Raw genomic sequence first — 21,369 nt, forward strand, 5'->3', positions numbered from 1 at the left:
AATTTTATAACATAATAAAATTTATTAATATAATAACAATAATTAAAGTGGTTACTAATGCTTGTTGTTGTGCTCTAATCCATGATAAAAGGCTAATTCCCTCGTCTAGGTAAGTAATATTTTATACCTTAACCATCACACAATCTCAAGGGAAAATAATACATGACAAACTATGAACCATATTGATAGTTCAATGAATGTGCACTTTCTAAATTTAATAATAATTGAAAATAATATATAATTAAGATAATTTTTTGAGACCTAAATTGGTTCCACTCTTAACTTCTAAGCCAAGCCTTCTATAAACAACTATATGGGATTCACCAACTACTTAAATTAGGAGAGACTCATCACAAGCATGATCGATAGTATTTTTAACGTGTATAATTAGATTCACCGATCTTAAATAATTAATTTGGTGATTAAACTTAAACTAATTTATGTCACAATAGTTTAGCAAACTTTGTAACAATTAATTTGAAAATATAAAAATTATTTTTTAAAAAAGAATTGGGCCTCGTCAAGAGATCAAAATAAATCCAGCCCAACACGGCCAACAATCCTCTCCGCGGCTTTCCCCTTCCGTTTTATTTTTGGCTTCATCTCGTAAAATCCCTAAAGATTTCCCAAACTTGAAAACGACAAACTTGGCTCAGTCTTCTCTCTCTCGCTCTTCCTTTACCTCTCCGCTCTCGCCTCCCTCGTCGTCGATCTGAGGGGAGCGCCCGGCGATTCGGAACCCTAACCCTAACCCTAACCATTGTTCGCGGGGCTTAGCCATGGCGGCGCAGTCGGTCAACAACCTCTACGAGACGGCTTCGCAGCCGGACACCGGCGGCGACGCGTACACTTTCCTCGAGTTCAACACCCAGGACGACTTCGACGACTACCCGCAGTTCCAGGAGCTCTCGCAGCCCTCCCGATCCCCCGCTTGGCCCCATCCCCCGCCGCCGCCCGAGCCCGCGCCGGAGTCCCCCGCATCCGATCTGCAGACTCCCGAGTCCACCGTCCTGTCGCCTTCCGCATCGACGCCCCTCGGCGGCCCTTCCTCGTCCTCCAAGGCCAGGGGGGCCGCTGGCGGCCAGGCGGCTGCCCCGGCGGTTGATACCCTGGCGGCTGGGATGAGCGGGCTCAACTTTGAGGAGACTGGGGATGAGGGTTACGAGTTTGGCAAGGGCAATTTTACGGAGCACGCGTGCCGTTATTGTGGGGTGCAGAATCCGGCGTGTGTCGTTAGGTGCAACATTCCGACGTGCAGGAAGTGGTTCTGTAACTCGCGGGGGAACACATCGGGTTCTCATATCGTGAATCATCTGGTAGGTGCTCGGATATTAATGCTTGTATTTCTTTTCATATTTCAATATGGAAAAATCATAAAAGTTATAAAATTGATACCGACTGCAATTTTCTATATATTGTACTTGAATTATTTTCAAACTCTTCTCAAATGATACTCAATTTAACCATTTACTTTAATATTTTTCTTTTTTTTTTTGTTGGAAAACACAAGGGCGTGCTTGTTAAGTCCGTCTACAATTATAATAATCTAATTCTAGGCGTTCACCTCCTCTTTTGTTGGAAACATATATTATGCAGTTCTATCAAAAAATTTTAAGTTTATTGACCCCTCATGTTAGAGAAATTTGGGAGAAAGAACAGTTTTTCCCCATTGTTAATTTTTCTGTTCAGTCATCTGTTTCAATTTTCATCTGCCACATTCCGTAGTTTGTTTATCACACTACGTCTGATAATTGAAGTATAATTCACCAGTCATCTTGGTATACTGCTTTATGCTACAAATCATTACAATTAAAGGTGGTATTTACAGCATACGTTAGAGTAATTTTTTGATTTATACAACATACATTCGGATGATGGTCGAGAAACTGCATTTATTTATTTTGTTAGAGCTGCCATTGTAGAGCGGGATGCCATTACAAAATATTGCATTACTGATTCATGGGTTGATATTTACTTCTTGTATATCAATTGATTTTAGGTGCGAGCAAAGCACAAGGAAGTTTGTCTACACAAGGACAGTCCACTAGGAGAGACTATTCTTGAATGCTATAATTGTGGTTGCCGGAATGTTTTTCTTCTTGGATTTATTTCTGCTACGACAGAAAGTGTCGTCGTTCTCTTGTGCAGAGAACCTTGTTTGAATGTCAATGCATTAAAGGACATGAATTGGGATCTTAGTCAATGGTGTCCACTCATTGATGATAGGTGTTTCCTACCATGGCTTGTTAAGGTTTGGTACTTTCACTAACATTTTGTAGCTGTTCTGCATGTCCATATCACTTACTCTGGTTTGTTTTACAGGTACCTTCAGAACAAGAACAACTGAGAGCACGGCAAATAAGTGCTCAGCAAATTAACAAACTTGAAGAGCTATGGAAGACCAATCCTGATGCTTCTTTAGAAGATCTTGAGAAGCCTGGAGTTGATGATGAACCACAACCTGTTTCATTGAAGTATGAAGATGCATATCAGGTTAGTTTCTGTCCAGAGGTTGATTCTTCAATGAGATTTCTTTGGCTTAATCTGTTTTTAGGGTCTCTATAATCAGTAGGGGTCTATTGCATGTTCTTTTCTTATGTGATATTTTTGTCTTTCTGTTTTACAGTACCAAAATGTATTTGCTCCACTGATAAAGCTTGAAGCTGACTATGATAAGGTATGTGTAGTTTCATTCTTTCCATTATTTGTGCTGTTTAAATTGTTTGATTAAATCAAATGAATGAACACACATGCCACAAGTGATTATAATGAGGAGTTTCTGTTTGTCCTGGCCTACTTGCCATTTTTATTGCACAATCTTAATATTCAGGCCAATTTAACTTAAGTTAGAAGAACTTCTGGAATATATCATATATCTATTTTTCTATGCACATAGCCATATCCAATGATAAGGTATATGAAATTAATATATGCAGATCACAATTTTACTTTTAGTTGTTTCTCATGATCATCTTCAAGCTGTGTTAGTTCCAAGTTTTAATTGTTTTTCCAATTTTTAACAAATATGCTCACTTATAGTTTGACTATGTTAATGACTAACAATGTTTACCTTTGTGTAGATGATGAAAGAGTCACAGAGTAAAGACAATGTCAGTGTACGCTGGGATGTTGGCCTTAATAAAAAGCGTGTAGCCTACTTTGTCTTTCCTAAGGTTGTCTCAGCTTTTTTTAATATTTTAATTGATATAATTTGTTTTGATTGTCATTTACTTTGTTTTACTGAATCTTTGATAACGTTATCATAGGAAGATAATGAACTCAGACTTGTTCCTGGAGATGAATTACGTCTGCGATACTCCGGTGACACAGCTCATCCTGCATGGCAATCTGTTGGACATGTGGTATGCTAGTAAAATTGTATATATGGATTAAGAAGTAGATGGTGTTACATGAATTCAAGTTCTTATTGTTAGTGCCCAAATTCATTAGCTCAAATGAAACCGTTTCTATCTCTATTAATCGCTCATTCAAAACTGTTTCAGATTTTATGTTTTCTATTTAGATTAAGCTTACCCCCTATAGTTGGGACTATCACAGCTTCTTTTTGTTTTATGTAGATTAAGCTAACTGCACAAGAAGAGGTTGCACTTGAACTTCGTGCAAGCCAGGTTATACCAAATTACCTTTGTATATGATTCTTGTTTGTTTGGAGAAACATGCTAATACCATCTTATTATTGCTAGGGAGTCCCTGTGGATCTGAGTCATGGCTTTAGTGTGGACTTTGTCTGGAAAAGTACTAGCTTTGACCGAATGCAAGGTGCTATGAAGACTTTTGCAGTGGATGAAACCAGTGTTAGTGGGTAAGTTGCATCTTTAGTGAATGTTATGAGTTATTCTATTGTATCTCATGTTATTGGTGTTGTAACTTGTGCCTCAATACTCTGCAAAAGGTCGCCCATGAATTACCTGTACAACTACTTATTTATCCAAAAGTGTTAAGTAAGATGTAATTCTCTGATGTTATTTCTGCCTGCAAAGGTGTTTTCAACCTTTTTCACCTCTTTTTCTGGATTAGAACATGTATTTTGAGTTTGAATATATCACAACCTTATTAAGAGGCAGTTAACTGAAAGTTATCTATTTCCTTTTTATGAAGATACATATATCATCACCTTTTGGGCCATGAAGTTGAACAACAAATAGTTCGAAATACTCTACCTCGCCGGTTTGGTGCTCCTGGACTTCCTGAACTAAATGCATCCCAGGTTTCAACTACCATTTTCTTCATTTATCAATCCAAATGAACTTCAACTTTTGTAATGTATATTTGCACTTGTTTGTTGGCATTTGTACTTAATGTGATTGGAAGACTGGATAATGTTGGTTCAAATTGCAATTATCTGCAATATTCTCTTGTTTGCTTTTCACATATGTATGACAAGAAGTGATCCTGACCAGGGGTGGACAAAGATATTTTGAATGAAGGAAATGGACAAGGAAATTGTGACCTGTAGTATATATTTTCTTTTGTGTGCTATACCACGTGCCAAAATCTTGTTCTGTGCTACCTGCCCATTTAGAGACTCTTTCTGCTGTCCTTGATGTTGAATTAGCGGCAGAAGCCAAAGCTAGTGATGAATGTTATGGCTTCTAGTAATTTCTTTCCCATAACATCTTTGTCAAAGGGATATCTTCGGTATGGCGATGAAAGTGATGAGCATGTGGAGGGGTATATGATCTTCGCTCAGAGGATAAATTGATGCTAGATAACTCAACACTGTCTGGTGAAAAGTTGACGAGGTTGGAAGCTTCAACTGAGGGAGAAAATACAAAATTGATGGTAGAATTTTCAAGAATCTTCATCCGTCTCTTTTTTTCTTCTTTCACTTCCTCCACGTAACGAATGCTGATCAACACTACTTCATACTGACAAACATTATGTTAGTTGGCGCTGATACCTTCTATATCTATCTCATCCTGGCTAGCAACTGAGATATCAGCAAAGATTTTTTTTTAAACCTTACTCTGATTGAGGGGTCGATTGATACACTCCACGAGTTCTAAAATGAACTGCATGCTTGCTGATTTTCAGGTTATAGGACTCAGCTAGATACGAGGACACTGTTTTTTCTTTTGCATTGGTGCCTGTTATTAGATTGGGTTTCTTCATTTTTCATTGCAATCTGTGCTGAGATGCTTTTGTATTTTCCGTCAATTTTTGTTCAATTGCTTTCTTTCTTTCTTGGGCAGGTTTTTGCTGTTAAGAGTGTCCTTCAGAAACCAATAAGTTTGATACAGGGCCCACCTGGTACAGGAAAGACTGTCACATCTGCTGCAATTGTATATCACATGGCTAAACAAGGGCAAGGACAGGTAAGAGAGTATGTTTAATAATATATTGTATGTGCATTGTGCAAATCTATAGTTCATTTGTTTCAGGTCTTAGTATGTGCTCCAAGCAATGTTGCTGTTGACCAACTGGCGGATAAGATAAGTTCCACAGGTTTGAAGGTAAGAAAATCTATTTTTCATGAACCTTTTTTGAACAGATTAGTCTTTAGTATCTCCAGGAATATTTAGTTTGATTTTCTTTACATGTTTTAACAAGTATATCATTGTAAATTGCTGCTCTACTGTGTACCTGTCTAGCTTACAATCCTTAGTATTGGTTCTTTATCTCCAGGCCACATGGGTCATATTAAAGGTATCGGGCTTAACAAAAAGATTAATATGTGTGATTCTGTTATATGACACCACTTTCTTAATAAAGTTTTTTTTTGTTTTTTCTGGATTTGGACTATATATTAGTCATGTTTTATGGTTATAAAGATGGATTATTTTTATTAGGAGATTATTGTGATATTTCTGTGCAATATGCTATATGGAACAAATATGGGTGGGATTTATGCAATTGTGTTTTCTTTGGGGATTTAGTTTTGACAAGTATATCATTGTAAATTGCTGCTCTACTGTGTACCTGTCCAGCGTACAATCCTTAGTATTGGTTCTTTATCTCTAGGCCGCATGGGTCATATACATATTAAAGGTATCGGGCTTAACAAAAAGGTTAATATGTGTGATTCTGTTATATGACACCACTTTCTTAATATGTTTCTTTTGGTTTTTCTGGATTTGGACTATATATTAGTTATGTTTTATGGTTATGAAGATGGATGTATTTTTATTAGGAGATTATTGTGATATTTCTGTGCAGTATGCTATATGGAACAAATATAGGTGGGATTTATACAATTGTGTTTTCTTTGGGGATTTAGTTTTGCAGAATATCTTGTAAACTTTTCATAAGTAATCACAATCTGACCCTTTTGGTATCTAGCATTGTGAAAAAAAATATGTGAAGTATTTTAAAACATAATTTGCATGATGCACCATGTATTGATGAAGGGGAGTCTTGGCGCAACGGTAAAGTTGTTGCTTTGTGACCAAAAGGCCACAGGTTCGAATTCTAGAAACAACCTCTTGTAAAAAGCAGGGTAAGGTTGCGTGAATCTTTCCCCGGGAACTCATATGACGGGAGCTTCGTGCACCAGGCTGTCCTTTTACCATGTATTGATCTTTTATGTCTCTTTAACTTGTGCCTTCCTCATATTTCATGGGCATATGTTGTCATTGTAGTATGGCAGCTCCTTTTGCGGAGTGTTGTATTATAGTCAATTGTATTTGATTGATCACTTTTGGATATGACAAAATACTAGTGATTGATATTGATTGAAAATTTCAGGTGTATATAAACACCCATTCCATTTTACATATTTGGATGTGTCACATGAGATTGGGAAGGGAAATATGAGGGCATTTTCTTAAGAAACTAAAACATGGACATCTCATTTTTTCTTTTTAGTACTATTAGACTAGTTATATTCCCATGTTTTATGCATGTTCTACGTGAAGTGTGTTAAGTATGTTAAGGAGCTTTTTTGTTTGTTATGGGTACTGGATTTATGAATCATATTATACTCCTGGAAATACTCAGGTTGTCAGGCTCTGTGCTAAATCAAGAGAAGCTGTTATGTCTCCTGTTGAGCATCTAACACTTCACTACCAGGTATGTTGGAAGGGCAGCTCTCTTAGGGGCTTGTTCATTTTACATAAATTATTCTCCTGATCAATTTTTGTTCTTGTCTTTTTCGACATTGGGTGCTATGATAAATCATAGTCAACGAAAAATCCTTCATTGGTCAATGGAAAATATGACCAATTAGGGGAAAATGACTTCCTCTCAAAACAAGTGGAAGCCATTTTCTCCCACCTGTCAGGTCCTTAACCCTACATCTGTATCTGCAAGCCCCCCATCCACCTTTGTCTCTTGTCCACAAGCCTTCCACCCTCATCCTTGAGCCCTCTTCCCTCAACTGGGAAACCTCCTACACTCTCTGGCCTTGTTTGTGAACCTCCTTTTGTTTTTCACCCCTTGCTGGCGAGCCACCTTTTTACCCAGTACCCACACACTTATCAGCTAATCTCTGTCCTTGGTTGTGTGTTGTCTGCCTTCATCCATGAGCCCCCCTCTGCCCTTTGTCATAGAAGAGGGAAAAATATATCCCTTCACCGAACATAGAAAATAATTTGCTTCGCTATACAAATTTTACTAACAAATACACATATAAATCATTTTATGTGAAATAAAGAAACCCTTTTGTTCTTACATTCATTGCTAGATTCTTCAAATCTTAACATGGGTAGAATATAATGTCTTAGGTACGCCATCTTGATACATCTGAAAAAAGTGAACTTCATAAGCTTCAGCTGTTAAAAGATGAACAAGGTATGTAGTAATTTTCTTTTCATGGAGTGTCTTGTGATGGTGAATTTCTTATTTTAATATTTAGTCATCTCTTTCTTTGCAATTTTCTCTTTTGAAAATCTAATGTTCAAGAAGGGCTGCGTTTTCAAACACACTTCATTTGAATGAACTATGTTTCATCAGAGAGAAATTTGATATTTAAAATTTTAATTAAGATGAAGCCTCATTACATAGCCACCACTGAATCACTGTAATATTTGAATTTAGAACTTGCCCCTCTATTTTTATTTAGCTTTCTCATTCCAAGTTTATTCTTTGAAGTTTTATCATCTTATGAAAGAGCATAATTCTTGCACTATTGATATTTTAGAGTTTTAATACTTAATTTATTCTTCAATATTTCTGGTATTTAGGGTTGCTTTTCAAGACTGATTGTGATTACTAAGTATTTAAATTTTGTCTCACTGCGATTGTGTGCTATAATTTTACAGGCGAATTATCAAGCAGTGATGAGAAGAAATTTAAAGCGCTAAAACGGGCTACTGAAAGAGAGATATTGCAAAGTGCTGATGTTATTTGTTGTACATGTGTTGGTGCTGGAGATCCCCGCCTTGAAAATTTCAGATTCCGCCAGGTGAAATGTTTTTTTTACACACTAGAATTTAGATATATACTTAATGTAATTGGTATGATGTAGCCTTCAGTTATTGACATTATTTTATTTCTATTTTCCCTTCATGTTCCTCCATCTTAATATTAACTTCTTTTTATTTGTTTGTTTAAGGTTCTTATTGATGAATCTACACAGGCAACGGAGCCTGAGTGTCTTATTCCATTAGTTTTAGGTGTTAAACAGGTAGCTAAATTTAGAAGCCTTCTTTTGTCTTCCTTGATCTTTATATGATCTTATTTGCTGAAGAGCCTTCCTTTTCCTGCAATAGGTTGTTCTTGTTGGAGATCATTGCCAGCTTGGTCCAGTTATCATGTGTAAGAAGGCAGCTCGTGCTGGATTGGCACAGTCTCTCTTTGAGCGGCTTGTTCTTCTTGGACACAAACCATTTAGGTTGCAGGTGATTTTCACTTATATTTTAATCTTTATTCACACAAGGTAGTAACTTCTAAAGTTATGTTGGTCAGGGAGCTTTTTGCTGAAAATTGTTTCACTTGCTTTATTCAATATGTTTTATTAATAGCATGTATTATCAAAGACTATTTTCATGGTTTAGAATTAATTTTCTTGCAAAGATCTTGCAGTATAGAAACCATACCTAGTATTGATGGTTATCATATATTATTCTCATAAATGAAAGTTAAAGCATTGATGGCAGGGGAATTTAATCACTAGAATTAAGTTTCTTGCAAAGATCTTGCGGTATAGAAACCATGCCTTCTATTGATGGTTGATCACATATTATTCTCATAAAGCGTTGATGGCAGGGGAATTTAATTATTGAATTTTGCATCCCGGCTTTTATATTTACTACTGTTCTATGACGTACTTTAGACAGTAGACAAAAATCTTATGTAGGCTTATTTTGTATTGTATTAAATGCACACGTTGGCTAGGAGCTGATATTTTTAACAAATTTTCTACAGCACAGAAATTAATTCTTTTGCTAATCTTTCTTTGAGTTCCTTTTATTTCAGAGAGTTATAATCATGGCATAAAATTTTTTCACGTTCATAATTTTTTTTGGCTATATTAACCTTTTCACAACTTTTCTGTGATTTAAAAGACAAAATGATAACATAAATTTGCAACAGATTTACCTTTTGTGATCACGGACATGTACTGATCATCTTCTGAAAATTACAAAAATTTACAAATTACATCAATCACTAACAAAAATAAAAAAGAGTTTCTGGATCAATGGTTGAAAATTAATATTTTTCATGCCAGATGTTTTTTCAAGTTTGTCTTATGATTGCTTTGCATGATTAAATTGCAGGTCCAATACCGAATGCACCCTTGCCTCTCTGAATTCCCTTCTAATAGCTTTTATGAAGGCACACTTCAGAATGGAGTGACAATCAATGAGAGGCAATCAACTGGCATCGATTTTCCTTGGCCGGTTCCCAACCGTCCTATGTTCTTCTATGTGCAGGTGTCATACATATGCAACTAACTATTTTGATTCATCCATTTACATAAAAATTATATATATGTGTATGTGTGTGTATATATGTATCTGTACTAGCTAACTGAATTACCTATTTGTCTATTTTGGAAAATTAATCGATTGTCTGTTATCTTTATTTGTATGCTAAGATGTTCTTTATTTAGATGGGACAAGAGGAAATTAGTTCAAGTGGCACATCTTATCTCAATAGAACTGAGGCTGCAAATGTGGAAAAAATTGTCACTACATTCCTAAGAAGTGGTGTCATACCTAGTCAGGTACTCCTATTCATAACTTGAAAAAGAGTCTTATCTGCTCTGACTTTTGGCTGAATGATGCAGATAGGAGTTATCACTCCATATGAAGGACAACGGGCATATATTGTGAATTACATGTCAAGGAATGGTGCACTTAGACAACAACTTTACAAGGAAATTGAGGTTAGTGCCAATCGTATTTAATCAAATAGGCTGTTGTTTTGTTTCATTGTTCTTTAGAACAAATTTAAGTCTTGCAGGTTGCAAGTGTTGACTCCTTCCAAGGCAGAGAGAAGGATTACATTATTCTGTCTTGTGTGAGAAGCAATGAGCATCAGGTATGTCTTTTTCTGCTTTTGATTAATGGACTTTCTCTTGGTAGTATAGCATGCTTTCTTGAGGCAATTGATAAATTCCCTGCAGATTATGCATTATAAAAGGGATTAAACTATATTAGACCTCTTTTAAGAAAGGGTACTGGTTTCACTCAAATTGTAACCTAACTATTGTTAGGGATAAGGGTGATAGGTTCCATCATTGTTATGTTGTCCTCAACGATATTATCAATTGTAAATCATCCACTTTTACTTTAAGGAAGGATCATAGTTGTCAAAAGTGCGAAGAGCAAAATAGTGCTCAAGGGTCTTGGGGCTTAAAGAGCAAAGCGCAATGCGAAGCACACGCTTTACGGAAAAAAGCCTAATCAATAAAAAGACTAATATATCTATTAAAAGCCTTTGAAAATCCAAATGACTATAAATAAAATATTCTTTGATAAACGATAGATTATTTAAAAAACTAAAACTAAATCAAAAGTCTTTGAAAATGCAATAGATGAAATATCAAATATCAAAATAATCTTTATCTTCATTGTCCAAATCTACGTCACCAGCTCCATCACTTAATTTGCATCCGTCAATATTTTTTTCATCAGTTTCATCGGCAAGGTTAATCTCTTCTTCATTGACAAGACTAGTTTGAGCCGAAGATTGTTTTCTTTTGTCAGATGCAGATGATGATGCCCCTTTTGAGGAAGACGCATTTCGAGATCGAAAGTCATATGCACTTTCACCAACCCCAGATGCCCGTGCTACATCACTCCAACCCAAATCTTTACCTTCATAGACAAAATCATTATCATTGTCATCCAATTTTCTGAACAACCATTTATTACTATTATCTTTCTTTGACAGTAATAGGATCAATCTTATCTCGCATGTTATATGTTCTCCTCAAAGCTCTATTGCACTTGATATATATCAAATCATTCAATTATTGTTGAGACAATCTATTTCTTTTCTTAGAATGTACCTAAAAAAAATAAAAAGTAAAACAAATTAAGTCCACAATATAAATTTTAATACATATTAAAAATTCTAATTTGCATGTTCAAAAAATACTCCAATTACGTTCACAGCCTGAAGAAGAGCGTGTGAGGTTTAAAATTTTCTGTACAAATATTTTTAATTCAGGTGTTGATGCACCATAAAAAGACTACCAATCAGCTTGAAACACAAAAACATATAAGATTAACTTTATTACTGGAATATTGTTAATGCATAATATATTATTTATGAATTTACCTGGTAATTTTAAAGTTCTTTGTCTGAAAGCCATTGGCAAACCAAAAGTCCTGTTTTCTTGTATTTTTCCAATTGATTCGTGATCTTATTTTGTAAATCCTCACCTCTCACCAATCTAGATATGCACTTGTACAAACCCTCCATCACTTCTATATCATTTCCTATGTCAAAGTTTTGAGTAAAAACACTCTGAATTCAAGAAATATCCGGCTGTATGCAAAGGTCGATGTAGTTGAACATTCCATCTTTTGTCAACGAATTCAAAAATGCCATGTATTTTTCTTCCTTATTGTTAAATGACGCAACAATAGCTACTTGGACTCTGTCTATTGACTCATAAATATAACCCATAGGAAACTTTTTTCACCGTCTACCATCTGCAATACTTTTACCAATGGACCACTAATTTTTAATGCAAAAACCATATATTTCCAAAAAGAAGGCATCAATATCACTTTTACTACACGCTTTCTTGCAATCTCTTTAAAAAATCGACTATGTGCCCACTTTTTAGATGTAGACATTTTCTCAGATTTGCTTGTACGGGAAACCACTTTAAAGTAAAAAAAAAAAGTAGTTGCGAAACGTGTCTTTGCGGTTCTTACCATGTCTCTCTGTCCGGTAAACTCTCTCGTCATGCTCAATACTTGTGGTCATTTATAAATATAACCATTCACTATCAACGTCCGTTCATGTATTTTTTTGAGATGTGGAATTTTGAATATATCCTTGAGCAACAAATTTAAACAATGAGCTGCACAGGGAGTCCAAAACAAGTGTGGAAATCTGTTTTTCAAAAGACGACTTAAAAAAAACAAAGTAAATTTAGTAAAAAAAATTTAAAATATGATCCAATTCTTAATTGAAAGTAAAATAAATTTAAAATATTACTTATGCTGACATTGCAACTTGCATTATCTGTTAAATTTGAACCATATTTTTTTCTCCAATGTGATACACAAATTTAGAAAGCAACTCAAATATCTTGTCAGCTGAGTGAGAGTAGTCTGAAGCATCAACTGATTTTCCTTTATGACCATTTACTTAAAAATTTCTAAGAGTCATGCCTTTTTTTCTGTCCACCCATCTGCCATGATTGTGCACCCAAACTTAGCATGATCTTTTTCGTGGGATTTCAGAAGTGAGTTCGTATTTGCCAACTCCTTTAAATATTTAACCTTGACTTCATGATATGATGGAGGCTTCATCCCTGATCTAAATTGTCCAATAACTTTAATACAAGACAAAAGAATCATATTTAACAGCATTGAAAGGAATTCTAGCATCATACATCCATTTAGCAAATTTCTCAACCGCACTATCCCTCAACTTCTTTTTATATTCATCAAATTGTCCTTTATTTTTTGCATGTCTTTGTTTGACAATTTCATTGACATCTTTCATAAAATAAAGATTAATAGGTCCAGTTTGTTTACACTTTTTGCCGTGGACCGTAGGATGAATGCTTGGATCGGATATTAGTTGTTTTCCTTTTACTTTAGTTTAAAGATCATCTTCATGTTCTTCCAAAACTTCTAAATCATCAATATTATCAGAATGAGGAATATCATCCATTTGATTCTCCAAATTACTTTTTTTTTACATGAACTTTTTAATTTCTTCTTTGGCATGCTTGGGATATTTTGGACAAGCTTTTGCATTTCTATTGCCTCCAACTAAATGTAGCTTGTGTCGATAAATTCCACCATTTATTACTTTACCAAAAAAAAAACAATCGACTATATTTGGATTTTTAGGATCTGAACATATTGCATAACTCCAAGCAATATCTTTTCGAGTTGATGGAATCACTATATTTGACATGATTAAGATTTAAGACTACTTAAATCAATAAATTAAAAAAATATAAGATAGTAAAAGTGTTAAACAAGATTATCAAAATGACAGAATATAAATTTAATCTATATGAATTAATAAAATTTATTCAAAAAATTATTGTTAAATTTAAAATTATGGAATTAATAAAATTTATTAGAATTTTTTAAAAATTATTATAATATAATTACGGTTGATATGAAGTAGTAATATTTATTAGATTTTTTTATTTTAAATATAAATTATTAGAATATAAGAATGATTTATATGAATTAATAATATTTATTAGATTTTTTTTTAATTTTAAACATGAAATTATGAGAAATAAGAATATATAGATTTAATAAAATTTATTAAAAATAATTTTTATATATTTTATTGGGGTTATTTAATTAGGATTTATAAAAATCTATTTGAATTATCCATATTTAAGTGAGGAATTATTTGAATTAATTAATTAATTATAAATTTGAAAAAAACGAAGTCATGGGCCATAGTCATCGTGACGCGTCCGGCGTCACCGGACGAGTCCAGCGGCGTCGGACGCGTCAAGATGCTCACGACAGTCAGCAATGTTGAGGGCATCATGATGTGTCCAGTGCTGTTGGACGTGTTCTAAGGGTCACAACGCTTCCGGCGTCGAAGACGCTAAATGCAAAAAAAAAAAATAATAACCAGAAAGAAAATGCGAAAATAAAATCTTTACTAATCGAGACGCGTCGAGAGGCACGAGAGGCAGACTATTAGGCGGTGAACACGAATCGCAATATTGATTAGGGCTTTAAAAAAAAAAGGTAATTTAGCTGTGCCTTGAAGCGCAGCGAAACAAGCGCTTCTAAGACCTCGTGCGCTTTTGAGGTCTCGAAAGCGCAAGGTCGGCGCCTCGTTGTGCTTAAGCGTGCGCTTTTGACAACTATGGGAAGGATAGTTCATACCATGCCTCAATCATCAACCATATGGGCGGACATCCATCATAGATGTACTTGTTTTTGTAAGCACTTGACATTTTAAGGCAGCAAGGACTTTTACTGCATGAGGTCCTATAGTCCTAACGAGAGCATGCATTTTACATTTACGGTTTTCTTTCTTTCTTGTATATGATGAACTGCTTTAAATGCAAGGACAACATTACCAATTCGAGAGTAAGTTGATTAGTATAAGCATATTGTGCTTCTTTAAGTATGATGAGGTGCTTACCTTTTGTCTGCTGGAAATTATTGCTGTTTGGCAATAAAGCAGATAAAAAATATTCATCATCGACTATTATAAGCTACTGACTATGTCATCTATTAAGTATGCTACGTGAGAAACTTACATAGTTGTTCCGAGCAGAATAATATATATTGGAAGAAATGATATGTTGATAAAGTAAGCATGGCTGCACTGATCTTTTTTTGCCTATAATATTATATTATGACCAGTTCTCTTCCTTTTTAGTTTTTTTTTAAATGTTTTTTGGAGAATTCACATAGAATATAAAATGTTTTAGCTCTTCAGCATTGAAAATTTTATCATTTAACCTATTTTTATTGTATAAAAGTTGGCAATGGCATTTATACTTTGTTATTGGCTAGACAAATTTTCAGACTTTGGAACTTACATTTTACTTGTATTCTAGGGTATTGGATTTCTCAATGATCCACGTAGGTTGAATGTTGCATTAACTCGTGCTCGTTATGGCATTGTCATTCTCGGGAATCCCAAGGTTCTAAGTAAACAACCTCTTTGGAATAGTTTGTTAACACATTACAAGGTATGATTTTCTGCCTGATTTATCATTTTGTATTGTTACACTGATTATTATAATTGTGTGTTTTATCATGCTCAATATTCTTTTGTTTTGACTGATCATTTATATTCAAGTTCTGAGCAATGAAATGTCGTTCCGTGCCGTCTGGCACGGACAGTTTCTACCGTTTTGCCGAGCGACCGAAACTAGCACAGGAGGCGCCCCCGTTTCTGTGGCGCGCCGGAGGAGTCGCGGATGCCTCCAGAGGCGCCGGAGGAGATGTGGGATGCCTCTGGTGGCATTGGAGGAGTCGCAGGATGCCTCCGGCGGCGTTGGAAGCGTCTCGTGAGGCCATGCCGCCTTCTGTGGTGCTAGAAGCATCCCGTGACGCCTTCTGCGGCATCGAAGGCGTCGTCGGAAGATTTCGGCGACCTTGCCGGCATCATCGGACGTGGCGACCCTAGATGCGTCTGGCAAAGCTTTCGACAACACCGGACGCCTCCCATGGCGATCGCGGGTGATTAATCGCAGACGTGTTTCTTTTCCCCGATAATTAATTATTTTATTTAATTAATTTAAACAATTCCTAACGATGTGTGATATTTTGGAAATACTTTTTTAAATCATAATTAAATTATCCTAATAAAATATATAAAAAATATATTTAAAATTAAAATAAATTTTATTAATTAATATTCTGATTTTTAAATGTTTTAAATTTAATTTTAAAAAATATAATAATTCTTATTTATATTCTAATATATATATTTTTAATTATTTTGTATTATTTTAAATTTCATTTAAAATTTTTAAAAAATTCTTTAAAATTTTTTAAAAATTCTAATTTTTTTTAAAAAAAATCTACTAAATTATACTTATATTCTGATATTTTTTATTATTTTGTATTTTTTTTACTTGATATTTTTTTACTATTTAAAATATATTTTTTTTAATAAATAAATAAATAAATATTTAATTTATATAATTATTATTATATATAAAGTAATATTTTATATTAATTTATATACTTGTTATTATAGATAGATTCATTTTAATTCGAATTATTGATATGTCAATCTTATTTAAATAAAACTATTTTTAATTTTTTTTGTCTAACAATACTAAATTGTTCAATAATTGAGAACTTATACAAAGTCAATATACAACTTATTTTTATATACACCATAAACATATTTATCTTATAATTATTATATATAAATAAAAAAATATCGAAACTGTATCGGCACGGGTCAAAATTTTAAACCTTGGTTCTGAGGTAAGCTATCTCCTTCTTGTTCTTTCTTAGCCATCAGAAAGTATGCATATTAGTGTTTGACTGTTCAAAATTCAAATGGATGGGTTTGTCTTTGGATACCTTTACTAGTTTTGCATTTCGCTGATTTAAAGAAAAGAAAATTTCTGAATATGTGTTTGATAGCAGTTTTACTAGAAATAGATATCTTTCTTCATTTGCATCAATGTATGTAAATGAATGAGCACATGCGTTCTCTTTGGAGGATACAAAGTGCCACCTTCTTCCACATAAAGAATTCATGACCCTAATTTGATCCACTCACAATAAATCAACAATACTTATGCACATAAAAGGACAGTCCGGTGCACAAAACTCCTGCCAATGTGAGGTTCTTCCGGGGAAGGTATTACCTTGCTTAGCAAGAGGTTGTCTCTGAATACAATACTTATGCACATACACCACTTATTAATGTTCTCATAGCTGGTATGCCAAAATACACAAACACTAAGAATTAATAATTGCTCATGCATCATATGCCAAAATGTGAACTGTGTGTGCATAGCAGGGTTAATGTGTCCGTTAAGTGAAAGAACTATGTATGTACAATGAAATGTTTCTATTATCTAGTATGGTATTTAATGTTTTTAGTATGCTTCATGCAATGTCAAATTGTGTTTTTTTATGGTTTATCCTTCGTTCTTTTTCACTTTATATGAGAAATTAAATTTTATTTTTTTCCTGGGTCATTCATCTGCTGTCTATTTGTTGACCAAATGTGAATCTACTTTCAGATTTATAATCAGCAATTATTTTTCCTAGCAACATAATGCATGTGGTCTCAGAGATTAATATGAATATTAGGTTTAATTTTGATGCAAAAATTGAGATTTTCTTGAGCCTGGAGATCTTTTCTGCTAGAAACTCTAGGCAAATAACATTGTTTTGAGTTTCTTCACTTAAAACATGAGGTGGCTTTCCATAGAGGTAGCTTCTTGTACATAATAGTTGGTTATTCTCTCTCAGGTTGCTATTTTATTATTAATTTTCTATTGATCATCTACTTTGGGATATTGCACACATTATATGGAGCCTTGTGTTTTCCATTATCTTGGAGCTAGGTGATTTTTATTTATTATCTCATGTCTAGGAGCACGAGTGTCTCGTAGAAGGACCACTGAGCAACTTGAAGCAGAGTATGGTGCAGTTTCAAAAGCCAAAAAAGGTTCATTGAGTTTACACATATAACTGAATTGTCTTTTCTGTATTTACTTTGTAATAATGTGTTTGTGGCTGGTTTGGTAATGTTGCACAGATTTACAGTAGCAGACTCTATTATGGCGGTGGTCCGGGGATTGTTCACAGCGATAACATTGGTCCTGTTGGTTCATCAGTTCCACTTTCTGACAAGAGAGGTGGGCACAGTAAAGGTATTATTTTGAGGTTATAACCAGAGCAATTTTTTTTTTTACACTGACAATAGTAAAACACATATCCACTGCATGTATCTACTGAATGTTTCTTGCTTTAACTAAGTTAACCAATAGCAGTATCCCCTATTGGATTTGATGTGCTTTTGATTTTGCAGTCATTTTGATCATGAATATCTAATTTGAATGCTCTAAACCAGGACATTCATTTGTTCCATTTGGTCCACCGAATGGTAACTCTAAACCTGGCATGCATCCAGCTGGATATCCATTGTCTCGTGTTCCTCTTCCACCTTTTCCCGGAGGTCCTCATTCTCAGCCATATGCTATTCCAACTCGTGGTGCTGTTCATGGACCTGTAGGAGCTATTCCGCAGGTCCCACAGCCTGGTAATAGGGGTTTTGGGGCTGGTCGTGGTAATGCTGGTGGTCCTATTGGGGGTCACCTAGCTCATCAACAAAGTTCCCAGCAGACTTCGAGTGGTATTGGCTCTGTTTTTAACTTCCCTCCATTAGACAATCCAAGCAGTCAGCCTTCTGTTGGGGCTCCAGCATCACAAACTGGATTAATGACACAGGTTTATCTAAAACTTGTATGTATCTTCCATTTAATTGGTTCCATTTCTCAATGTCTCGTGCTTTGTCTATCAGATGCCAGTTCAAGGTCTCAGCCAAACATTCCGTGATGGACTTTCTATTGGCGGAATGTCCCAGGTACTTGATGCTTATGAATTGTTTGTTTCTTTTGTACTGCTTTATCATTGATGTTGAGCATTTGTGAGTTGCAGGAATTTCTTGCGGATGATTTTAAAAGCCAAGGATCACATGTCGCTTACAACATGGCTGATTTTTCTACACAGGTTGGTCGGTCACTCTACCTCTTTTGGTGAACAAGACAATTTACATTTGATGCTTTGACAATCAAGTATCTGTGTCATAATAGTTTATTTTATTTATTGTCCATGCTAATTTGATAACATGGGTAACGTGCAATGAAGATGTCAACTGTGTAAATCTTTGCAAGGTATACTGTTTAACTGGTTTATTATGTAGTTGTAGCATTGTTTTTTTTTTTGTAGAAATTTCTATAGTTGGAATATGTATGGCACCAAGAAGTGTGATTTTATTAGCAGAATTATGTAACATTGGGAATCTTGGATTTTTTTTGGTAATTTGTCTAGGAAATATTTAAACTTTGAATCATTATGGAACTAAGAAACTACTGAAGTTATCAGTATTTATTAATAATTTGATGACTGATTTATCCTAAAAATATTGATCATCATTCTTATCAAATAAAATGATTTAAGATGCCTATAAAATGAGTAAAGGAATGGAGTATTTAAAAGTATGATTCTTGATAACTTATCAAAGAAAATGATTTATGATGCCTATAAAATCAGTAAAAGAATGGAGTATTAAAAAAAAATATGAATCTTGATTCAAGGAATGGCTTAATATGACTTGCGTTGGTTGCTGGTGGTCTATTGATAATGTGTGCCACCATTTGCCACTCTTACAGATTCCTGCTTCATTTAATGTATATATGCTTCATGATATTTTTATTGTATTGTTGATACTTTCTCTTCTAGAGTATATTGTCTATATTGCTTTTGTTATAGTCCATTGTTATCGGTATACGCTTCCCTTTTAATAGGCTTCTCGGAGTGGATATGGTGTTGATTATTCCACTCAAGGACCCCAGACCGGTTTTCCTGGAACCTACATAAACCAGAATACACAACCAGGGTATTCACATTTGGGAACTGGTCATGATTATGTTTTTCAGGTTGATCTATAGCTCTTGTCCTTCTATCTGTACGCATGCACACTGTTCATACACATCCCTGTGTCGCTGCTTCTCATGTGTTGACTAAATTACTGTGAAATTTAACAGGAGTACATGCCTCATGGATCACAAGGTCTATTTACCCAAGCGGGATTTAATGATCCCTCGCAAGATGAATCTTCTCAGAGCTATTTTGGCGTAGCTGGACCCAGTTCCCTTCAGTCACAGGTTCAATTATGAATTTTAAGTTGAACATTCGAATTCCATTTTTTTTTCTTACTGAGAGAAACTTTTACCACAATTTTTACCTTTTCTAGCAGGGCCTTCTAAATCCATTATATTCACAGCCCTTCCCTTATTACAATGTTCAAACTCAAACACCGCAGCCTCCGCAGCAGCAAAATCAGAGCTCAACAAACCTGAAGCCACACTACAATGGCTGAGCTGCAGTGGGCTTTAGAGAGTGATGGGTTACATTCTTCCACCCGGCTAAAGTGGTTGTGCAGGGACTTGGTTTCATTGTTGCCATCATTGGCTTGATCGTTCCTGGTATTTTCACATCTCACAATCACACTTAAATGGGCTATATACGATGATACAAGTGGTGTACATACGAAGAATCTTGGATATGGCAGCTTGTGCCAACTTACACAATCAGAGCTGAGGAAAGGATTACCCACATTTTCTTTGTGAAAGTTAAATTAATTGTTTCAGGAGTTGACCATTTGGAGGTTGCATCTTCTGCTTAAGATGGGTTACAGAGATTCTTGCCTGAAATGAAGGTCATGCTGTTGATCGAGATCCATTGTGCATACCCACCCATTCCTGTCTAGCAGTCGGTGGCAATTGGCAGCCTTCATCGATCTTTTGAGAATCTGTCATCCATTTTATCATCTCAACACAATTAGATTGTGTATAGCAGCATTTGAAGATGAAGCTTGCGTTTGGATCAAACTCATGTTTTCTCCTGGTTTGGTTTCTTATATCACAAATAAAACCTAGTGCAATTGTGAATGCTTGTTAATACCCAAAACCGTTGTGCTTTATGAACAGGTTTGTAGTTGGTTGTTTGCTATTATTTTCTTTTTTTTTTGTATCTACTCTAGGCCTTTCTTTTTAGAACCTTTACTATCGATTGATAAGCTTCTACTACCCTTCATGATATCAGTAGAACCCTTTGAAGGAAGTCTTTTTCAAGCTCTTACATTAGCTTGAAAAGATTTCGAGCATGCCAGATATTTGTTTTGTCTATTACTATTGAGCATGGGTAGATGAGTTAAAAGTATTAATTGAGCTTGATTGCTTTGACCCTGTCATACCCGACTTGGGTTGGATTAGCTGGCACGATCGGGTAAGATCTGAGATGTGTTCCCTGATCCACAAGCTAGACCAGGTACAACTTGGTCCTGAGCTGAATAGTATCGATAGATAAATGGTGGGGAAATATTTTGATAACCGCAAAGTTGAACTATTCAGTATGAAACATCAAAGCGTATCACCCAATGACCTACGCGTCTCTTCGTTGGGCTCACAGAAAATTGTCGGCGACGGTTTTGCTCCGCACGTAGCGGGTAGCTCTAAGGGTTAACGCAACAGTTCAAAACTACCTTGATCGGTACCTTAATATTTATGACTTGAATACCCAT

General features: G+C 35.0%; 1 protein-coding gene across 2 annotated transcripts; it reads left to right on the forward strand.

The window, feature by feature from the left end:
* Positions 1–612: 612 nt before the first annotated feature.
* LOC122001677 (regulator of nonsense transcripts 1 homolog) lies at positions 613–20,801 on the forward strand. 2 transcript variants are annotated; one of them, XM_042556556.1, is made up of 29 exons: positions 613–1,316; positions 2,000–2,251; positions 2,323–2,493; positions 2,627–2,677; positions 3,081–3,173; positions 3,267–3,362; positions 3,579–3,629; positions 3,705–3,823; positions 4,120–4,228; positions 5,214–5,336; positions 5,403–5,474; positions 6,958–7,029; positions 7,683–7,749; positions 8,220–8,362; positions 8,513–8,584; positions 8,670–8,798; positions 9,678–9,833; positions 10,013–10,126; positions 10,190–10,288; positions 10,366–10,443; positions 15,143–15,277; positions 17,656–17,730; positions 17,821–17,935; positions 18,136–18,512; positions 18,586–18,648; positions 18,723–18,794; positions 19,592–19,723; positions 19,832–19,951; positions 20,041–20,801. In XM_042556556.1, exons 1-29 carry the CDS (start codon positions 780–782, stop codon positions 20,164–20,166), a joined length of 3,819 nt encoding a protein of 1,272 aa, XP_042412490.1. In that variant the 5' UTR covers positions 613–779; the 3' UTR covers positions 20,167–20,801. The 2 variants fall into 2 exon arrangements, with proteins under 2 accessions (XP_042412490.1, XP_042412491.1); XM_042556557.1 differs by having other exon boundaries at positions 614–1,316; positions 20,044–20,801.
* The last annotated feature ends 568 nt before the right edge of the window (positions 20,802–21,369 follow it).

The sequence above is a fragment of the Zingiber officinale genome, chromosome 7A, assembly GCF_018446385.1.
Source record: "Zingiber officinale cultivar Zhangliang chromosome 7A, Zo_v1.1, whole genome shotgun sequence".
Classification (NCBI taxonomy): Eukaryota; Viridiplantae; Streptophyta; class Magnoliopsida; order Zingiberales; family Zingiberaceae; genus Zingiber; species Zingiber officinale.